Below are 9599 nucleotides of genomic sequence, written 5' to 3' on the forward strand. Positions count from 1 at the left end.
CTGAGACTGGAACAGCACAAACTTTATTCAATGGCCAAAGAATGGAGAAGAGGGGACTTAGTTCACAAATCGGCTTCTCAACCTAATTCAGGCGGAGACACCAAATATATAGGAGGGTCAAGATAAACGGGAGAGAACTGAAAAGAGTGGGAGGAATATTCATGAGTTATCAGAGAACAGGGGTATGGTGTGGACCTGAAATGATGCAACTCTCCTTTTCAGTACTTATGTGGGCTTTTCTGGTTGTTGGCCTGGCAATCTTCAACTGTCATGGCACTGGTGGGTGTGTCATTTAGCATGCTAATGCATCACAATGAGCGTATAATGAGGCTCAAGGTCTACTGGAAGTCAAATCCTCTGCCATCTTGGGCCTAGTTGGTTCTAACCAGTTCTTGGTTTTCCTCTTTGTAGCTTCCTCTTGAAACTTAGATAAGAGTAATTGGTTTCTATTCAAGGGAGGGGCAGGGGTATAATTCTGGAGCAACAGCCTTGGTGACAATACTATCATTCATTTGAAAAGAATCATTTGGGGACTTCCCTGGTGGTCCAGTGGTTAAGAGTTCGTGCTTCTACTGCAGGGGGCGCACATTCAATCCCTGGTCAGGGAACTAAGATCTCACATGCCATGCAGCGCAGACACAAAAAAGAAAAAAAGAAGAAGAATCATTGAAATCATCCCATCATTTATTCATTCACCAAATATTTACTAAATTCTTACTGTTGCTAAGCATTGTAATGGACATTAGGGATGAAAAATGAACACTGCTTGGTCACTGCACTTGCAGAACTCAAAGTCTCATGGGAAAGTCAGATATGTAAATAGACTATTATAACACAATAATCACAATAATATGTGTATATTATTATGTGTGTATACATATTATGTGTATAATATGTGTATATTATTATTGACATAAAAACCCTGAAGAGAGAGGAGGAATTGGGAGAGTTATGAAAGGGTCATAAGAGCAAGTGGTATTTGAGTGTATTTCTAAAAGATGCCCAGGAATTTGCAACTCTTGGTAAGGAGTTGCTGTGGTGGGGAGGCTCTGGGGGGGGTGTGGTCACTACTCAGGAAGATTTTATTGAGCCATTACTGTCTTTCCAGCATTGTGTCAGGTGAATTCATTATGCCCACACAACTCCATTATCACCACCGGATCTTCCTGGGAGACATCTCCAGGATGGAAAAGAAGGGGGTGGAGTTGTGGTGAGGAAACTTTGAGCTTCATTACCTAAAGGTCATTTGGAGAACAAGGTGATTGTGTTCAGCTCCTCTTTGGAAGTTTCTCCTGAGCTGCCAAAATGCCACCATTTAAGAAGACAGGAGCAGAATTTTTCTCTTTAATTTCTCTGCTCATTAAGCCTTCACTTCTGAGGTGTGAAAATGACTCCAGGCTGGTAATAAACTGCTAGAGAAGTCATTATTTTAAAACCGATCTTGATCCCAAAGGGGATGGGTTGGTACAAAGCACAATTGCTCTAAGATCAGCTCCTCTGTAGGACAATGATTGTTCAAATGTTTCAGTTATCATAAGAATAAGAAAGGGCTGTCTAGTTACTGCAAGAAAAGATGAAGCACAAAGCTCTCAGAGCTAGGCAATAATCACACTAGTCTATTTTGGGGGGTGGGGAGAGGGTACATTTCAATGGGGGAAAATTATAGTATTGTTAGCCTGTGTATTATAATGCAAAGGAAGCTGAAAGGGTACTGAAAGGACCAAAGTAGACAGAAGTCACTTTCAGGGAGTTTAGTGACGTTAAAGAAGGGACTGGGAAGAAGTTGGACTAACAATAATGCTGTTAATAATAACAAGATCCTCCTGAAGCAGTAAATGTCACTCACCTCCACTCCCACGAGAACTTAGTCCTGGATAGACGCACCTGGTCAGTTTTGCTTTTTTCACATTGGTTCTCATTTTGCCCCCAAATTAGTAAGGGGCAGGAAAGTTTCTCTTGACTAGCACTTTCCCAAGGCAGTAAGTCTCAGACCTTTGGTACATTGACCTTCTGTATCCTTTCTCTTCCTCCCCTTCCCTTCCTCCCTCCCTGCCTCCTCCTCTGCCTCCCTCCTTCCTTCCTTCCTTCCTACCTTTTTTCCTTTCCTTCTTTCTTCCTGTTGTTTGTTCAATGCTTAAGGCTATATATTTCCTCTTAAAACCATCATGTACAATGCAATCTCTGAATTTCTCTCTAAATAAAAGTGAACTAAGACAATTTGATTTCAAGAAATTTTTAAGCATACAGTGGAACCCAGTGAGATAATCAAAGAGCTCCTGCGTTGTTGCCTAAGTGGGGATTGTGGGAGGTGTAGAGTGAAACATGATTGATTAAATGTGGGTAAAATGTTATTCTAAGGTTTTGGCTTTTCATCCGCTTTGAGCAATCAACCCCCTCTGCTTGGACAAATTAAGGGTCATGATTAGAGGGAAACTGAAGCTTCTGGCTGGTGATATAGCGATGCTGTTCCTCAGGAGCTAATCTCTTCTCTGGGGAAAGGAACCCATCCAGTCACCTCACCTCTGACCTAGAGCCAGTGAATCTGAAGGGGAGAAGGAATAGTAAAACCCCTGTGGTCTACACAAGGTTTTGGCTTTTCTCCTGAGGTTACTAATTATTTCCTTCCGTGGCAATTTGGTCACATGTCCTCATTGTAAATCACCCAGGGACCTGCCTTTCACCTCTAAAGACCCATTCTCAGCTTTCCATTGGCCACCAGGTGCATGGCCTTGTTCAAACACATAGCAGTTGTTACTCAAGGCATAAAATGATTAGTTGTTCTTTTGGTAACGGCTCTCGGATTCTATGGTCGCATCAGCAATCAAAAGTCATATCTTATAGCTCACCTCTTCTCAAACCCCTTATGTTATATGGTCAACTTCCACGTGATGGGTTATTCTCCAGCCCCTTGAAAATCAATTCAGCAACAGATGGCAACTAATGAGGAGACTGGATGTTAGGGATCTAATCAGAGCACAAAGGAAAGAAGAGAGAACACATGGTGATCTCAACTGGAGTGATGTGATCAAATTTCTCATGTTTTTTGGCTCATATTGATGACTAAGCCTTGTCTGTTGCCTAGGAAGTTTGGCAAATAGAACCTCTGTGGCCTGTGGGAACAGCTCTAAGAACTTTACCATCAAAACCCTGACCAGAACATGACCACTACCTCCAGCCCCACCTTCACCACCACTACCTCCACCTCCACCTCCAGCACCTCCTGCATTTCCACCTTCACATCCAGTGCCACAGTGAGCACCAGCACCATCACCGTCATCACCACAATCCCACCACCTTCACCACCACCGGCACTGCCACCCGATCCACTTCAGATCAGTACATGAGTAGGCAGCGGCATCTTCCCTATATTTGAATGAGGGCTTTGTGAGTCTGCCTTGCCCCTAGTTCCTCTTCTTTTGGGAGCTTCAGCTGATCATTTATTCCTTTTTAATTTAAAAATTTTATTTACTTAATTTTTTAAAAGTGTAACCTTCATTTTGTTTAAAACTCAGAAATTATGAAGAGTATAAGCACTGAAAATTTTCAAAATATAAAATATCCCTTTTACACAAATGGTAGCAGATTATATACAACATTTATTTTTAACTCTCTCAACAATATGTCTTGGACATCATTCCAAAAGAGTCCATAAATAGCTTCATTCTTTTAAAAATATTTTTAAAAGTTAAATTTCTGCTCTTACCTATATTAATTCTTTTCCTCTCTGTTACTTGGGTTTATTTTGGTGTTTTTAATTCTAATTTCTTCTGAGAGACTCTTAGCTTATTGATGTTCAATCTTTCCATTTCTATTTCTATTTTTTTCTAGTATAAATAATTATCGCTATATATTTCTCTATATTCCATTAGCTTCATCCCAGGTAAAGTATATACATAATTTTGTTATATTTTTATTCAAAATATTAAAAAAAAATTATTATGCTTTGTTCTTTGACCTATTTAAAAGTATATTTCTTAACTTTACCAAACAGGGCATTTTCAAGCTGTCTTTCTGTTGTTGATTTTTAGCTTAATTGAGTTGTTGTCAGAGAGCATATTCTATGAAGTTTATTTTTTTTAAAGTTGTTCATTTTGCTTTATGTCCCAGTATATAATTATTTAAAAAAATGTTCTATGTATGTATGCTTCAAAATATATATTCTATAGGTCCTGAATTGAGTCTTCAACAGATGTCTGTGAGATTTATTTTGTTAATTTTGTTTTTCAAATATTCTATTTCTTTACTGACTTTTTTCTTGTTATATCAATTCCTTGTAGTTGTAAATTTTTGCTTTATATATTTTGAGGCCCATATTATTAAGTGCATGCAAATGTAAAATTGTTATACTTTACTTTTATATTTAGCCTTTATCATTATAAGTTATCTTTATCCTTATCTCTAGTGAAGCTTTTCATCTGAAAGTCAGTTTTGACTGATATTAAAATAGCTGCATGAGATTTCTTTTGTTTAAAGTTTTCAATTTTTAAAAGCCTTTTTTTTTTCAAAAAAGGGAGAATCTTTTAATAATTTAGCACAAAAATCAAATTATATAAACTTGGTATATTCCAGAAAATATTGCTTTCAACACTTACACCATGATCAAAATTCCTTTGGTAGCTTTTCATCAAAATGAAGCATGCTATTATGTAAAATATAAAGCACTTTTAAATGTTCTCAGAAAAGTGTCTTTGTTTTAGTTACCAAACGAACATCATCGTCCGCTGCTCAGCCTCAGCTGCGCGCACACAACATGAAAGCAGGTGCCACCGAGGTCACCCCTGCTCACAATGTCAAGTCTCCTCCGAAACATTTACAGTGGTTAACAGCAGAGGACAGCCACCCTGCCCAGGGCCGTGAAAACAAAACCAAACTTTATTGTCGCAATCATACAAACACTGCAATTAGAAAAAAGCAAACAGCAGTTCCCCAATGCAGAGAACGGGGCTGCTAGGCTCAATCTTAGAACAGCAAACATACACACACTGCCCCCCTCTAAACCCTCAAACAGAAAATCCCCAAGGGACGCAGTGGAAGTAAAGTGAAGGCGCTGATGGGCTCGCGGCATCACACACGTCGGACGTGGTGTCCTCCTGGTGCATCAGAGGTCTCGCCAAGGAGCCCCATCCTGAAAACCAGTCCTCAGAGGTTAACACTTGTTGAAAGACCTGGAACAGATGCTACTATCCAGGCTGCATAATCGACCAGCCAGCTTTAATACTGACTGTTTCTCCCTAATGTTCACCAGTAAGAGTTCTTGTTTTGGGTCTAAGAGCTTGTGTCCCTGCAGCTACAGAAGGGCAGCACGGAGGGTCTCTCACACACACACACCGAACATCAGCTTCTGCCACGAGAACACCGCTTACAGAGGAGCCTCTTTTAAGAAACCAGTATCTGCTTGTCCGACCTCAGAGTCAGTCTGTAGAGCCATGGAACCATCCAAACGCCTAAAAGAACAGGAGGAAGAACTGGAGGGAAGGTACACAAGCCATTTAGAAATCCTTGAGCCTGTGAAGGAGGATCCAAGGATCCCCCCTTTCCTGCTAGTCCCAAAGCAGCCATGTTGCTAAGTCCCAGAAAGTCCTGGAAACAGCACAGAAGTGTTTCTGCCCTAAAGATACATTCTAGTGTCTCATGGGAGGAGCCGCCACGAGCCTCAGGCCACGTAGCGGTACTGGTTGGGACTGTCCTGGTCTCTATGTAGTCTCTGTCTATGAGAGATTTGATTCTCTTTTTCAAATCTCCAGGCTTGATGAGAAACTTCAGCTGATTATACAATTCGGAAACGAGCAGGTTGTGGCCCAGCGTCTTTCTCATCTTCATTATCCTGACGATGGCAGTGTCGATCTGGTACTGCCGGTCCTGGAACACGCGCTCTGTGGTGCCGACCTGCTCTTCAACGGTTTCCTTCATCTGAATTTGACTGATCTTGATCCGAAACAACTTGTGCTTGAATTCTCCATTGAAGATGAATTTGTCTCCGTCTTCGACCTCCCTTCCTTTGGGACTTTTGATCAGGACGCGCACTTTCCTGCAGGCCAGGGACTGCAATGTCCTCCGCAGCTTGTTGTCCTCTATCCCAGTGGCCATCTTTATGTCCTCAAAGCTGAATCCGTCCCCTTCGTTGAACATGAGAAGCACCAGCGTCTGGAACAGCGACACCTGGAACTCCTTCTTTCCCTCTTTAAACTCTGCTTTCAACATGGCGTGACCCAGTGTAGTTTGCCTCTGAAGCTTTCAACCGCTGTGCTCTCCAAGATAAAACGTCTTGAATACTTCCTGAAGCTTAATCATCTCTGGAGTTAGATGTACTTCCATGGGGGTGTACATCGGCCAGTATCCCATCGTAAGTAGGTTCACTGTCAGGTCTATAGAGCCCGGGTCACTTTGATTCTGCATATACTGCTTGAAATGAACTATGATGTCCTTAGAGAGCTCCACGTCCTTGAACATGCCTTCCAGCTTGCTGGCGAAAGCAGCCCCACACTTGTGCTTCAGCTTCGACAGCATAGACTTTTCAGCATCAACGGAGGCACTTTTTCCAACGAGGAGTCTTTTTGCCCAATCTTTCTTATAAAATGCTTCAAAGACATCTTTACCGTGAATGAACCGGAATAGGATCATGATCTTGTCCAGGATCCTCTCCAGCTCCTCGTCCGTTGCTTCCTTATTACCTGCTCTCAATTTTGAATCAACATGCTTTGCGATCAGCTCTGCAGGTTTGTTTGGCCTCTTGCTGATGAACGATTCGAAGGACTCCTTCATCAGGTTGATGAACTTCTCGCTCCTCTGGAAGCACACTTCTATCACGTGGTCCACTCGGTCCTTGAAATCCAGCAGGTCCTGCACCATATCTTTATCTTTTTCAGGATTGATAACGATCGTTGTCCCAAAAGTCTTGATGTACTCGCTCCAGTGCTGCAGCAGCGCCTGCTGGCCGCCCCGCACGCGGCTGAACAGCTGGTACATCTGAGTGAGGTCGGGCACTCTGTTCTCATCCAACAGGTGGTCCAGCCCTTTCTGCAGAATCGCTGTTAAATGTTCTCCTAACAGCTACTTCTCCACACAGGCAATCAGTGGTTTCTGTGTGCTGTGGTCTAGATACGTGATCACGCGGTCACCCTCCTCCCCCAGGCGCTTACTCACATGTCAGGTACTCCGGAACCTCTCTTTCTTGCATTAACCTTTGGCCTTCTGCAGCATATAAACAATTAGTTTCTTCCAAAAATTTCAGTTCAAATGAATCTTTATACACCTGGAGGTCAGACAGCATGCCCAGCAGGCTCCGGTCCACGGCCTCCCCGCTCCGCTCCCTCTTGGTCAGCAGCAGGATGCCATCGATGGTTTTCGTCTGAACCATTTTATCACTAATAATATGGTTTCTAAATAGTTCATATCCCATATCCCAGATGGAAGGAAGCACAGAATTCTGAAGCACGTAAGTACGATCCAGAAACAGGAAGATACTTGTGATCATGTTCATTTGTCTGCAGTGATCCTGCCAGCATGTGTTAATCTTCTTTAAAAATAAAACACTATCTAGCGAGTTCTCTAAACTGAAGGATTTGTGCTTGCACGTGGCCTTCACAGACCTGGCGCAGCTGCTGGTAGAGCACTGGGGAAACTTTGTGAGAACAAAAGATTTTCAACAGCCTGGTAGAGCTCTTCCAGGTTCTATCTGATGGAGGTACTACTTTGTATGGCTTTCACTGCTTCATGAAGTTTCTGCCAGCTGTCCTGAGTGTAGTTATCAGGCAATTTAGGTCTGTCTCGGAAATTCTTTATCACAAGCTTCTTGGAGCCGCCGGCGGCCCTGGGGTTGGAGGTGGTGGCCGCGGCGAGGGACGCGGGCTTGGTGAGGCCGTTGGTGTGTCCGACAAGCGCCGAGAAGTTGCCCTTCGGAGGGGTCTCGTCGGCCTCGGCCTCGGTCTCCGCCGCCCGGACTCGCCCGCCCTCCGCTGCGCTCCCTCAGCCCCGCCCGGCCCGGCCCAACCGCCGCCCGACCCGGCCCGACCAGACCCGGTGCCGCAGGCCTCGGGAGCGCGCCAGACCCCGACCCGACCCAGCCCCGAGCTCGCGGGCGCCGCGGTCCGTGTGGAACCCGCAACAGCCGAGGGCCCGGCAGGCCGGGGCACTGGGGCGCCGACGAGGCGGCTTCGTGTGGGGGGCAGGGAGTCGCAGCGCAGCCCCCGACCTTCCTCAGCCCGGGCGCGCCGCCATGCCGGCCCCTTAAAAGCCTTTTGTATCCTTAACTTTTACATATGTTTCTTTTAAATAACATATAACTATGCTTTTTGAAAGTCAGTCTTTTACCTAGACTATTTTGTCCATTTATAATAATATAATTTCTGGAGCTTTTGCGTTTAAATCCAACATCTTATTTTGTGCTTTATGTCTGCCATACCTTCTCTATATTCATTTTTTACTTGTCTTGCAAAAATTTGGATTAATAATTTTTTATCATTGTATTTTTTCCCTCTACTAGTTTATATGTTAAAGACATAGTTTCTATTTTTTTTCCTAGGGACCTTAGAATTTACAGCATGCACATTAGGTAAGTCTAAAATTAATTAATATGCCTACCTACCTCCTAGATAATTTAAGAATTATCATAACATTTTAACACCTCATGGATTAAATGGATTTTTTGTTGTTTTTGCTGCCATGTACTTCAATATTATTTAAAAAAAAAATAACCCCACTAGGTATTGTTATTATTCATCTATAAACTATAATCACTAAATACATGTTGCTATTATTATTTTAACAAACTGAAGCTGTTATCTGTTAGTCAATTCAGAAAAAGAAAAATTTTTTAATTTTATTTTACCTTTATTCTTTCTCTAATACCCTTTCTTTATGTAAACTGGAGTTTTTGATTGATATCATGTTTCTTCTTTTTTTTTTTTTTTTGAAGAATTTCTTTTAACAAGGAAAATCTACTGGTGATAAATTCCTTCAATGTTTTTTGTCTTAGAAAATCTTTATAGTTCCTTTACTTTTAAAGTATAATTTTGCCAGACACAGAATTCTGTGTGTTTTTTCTGGTGTTTTTTTCTTTCAACACCAAATATTTTACTCTACTCTCTTCTTGCTTGGATGATTTCTGAGAAATCTGATACAATTTTTACCTTTGCTCCTCTATAGGTTTCTCTTTCCCTACCTCCTGAAACTTTTTTCAAGATTTATTCTGTGCCTGATTTTTTGCAGTTTGAATATAATATGCATAGGTGTAGATTTTTTTTTTTTTTTTTTTGGGGTATTTATCATGAGCTTGGTGTTCTATGAGCTTCCTAGATCTACAGTCTGGTGCCTATCATTAATCTAGGAATGTTCTCAGTCATTATTGCTCCAAATATTGCTTCTATTCTTTTCTCTCTTCTCCTTATGGTATTCCCATTATGTCTATGTTATACCTTTTGTAATTTTTCCACAGTTCTTAGATATTCTGTGATGTCTTTTTCATTCCTTTTTTCTCTTTGCATTTCCCTGTGGAATTTTTATTGACATTTCTTCAAGCAAATTGGTTCTTTCCTCTGCTGCGTCTAGTTTATTGATGAAACTATCAAAGGCATTCTTTATTTCTGTTACAGTGTTTTTGA

General features: G+C 41.9%; 1 protein-coding gene across 1 annotated transcript; it reads right to left on the reverse strand.

Annotated features, from left to right (window-relative positions):
- Window positions 1-5583: 5583 nt before the first annotated feature.
- LOC118901579 (cullin-4A-like) lies at window positions 5584-7787 on the reverse strand. Its single transcript, XM_036864815.1, is given in 3 exon segments — window positions 5584-5697; window positions 5700-7147; window positions 7149-7787. Coding segments are annotated over 3 exon segments (1824 nt in total). The 5' UTR covers window positions 7481-7787; the 3' UTR covers window positions 5584-5653.
- Between the last annotated feature and the right edge of the window lie 1812 nt (window positions 7788-9599).

Source organism: Balaenoptera musculus, chromosome 1 (assembly GCF_009873245.2).
Source record: "Balaenoptera musculus isolate JJ_BM4_2016_0621 chromosome 1, mBalMus1.pri.v3, whole genome shotgun sequence".
NCBI classification, from domain to species: domain Eukaryota; kingdom Metazoa; phylum Chordata; class Mammalia; order Artiodactyla; family Balaenopteridae; genus Balaenoptera; species Balaenoptera musculus.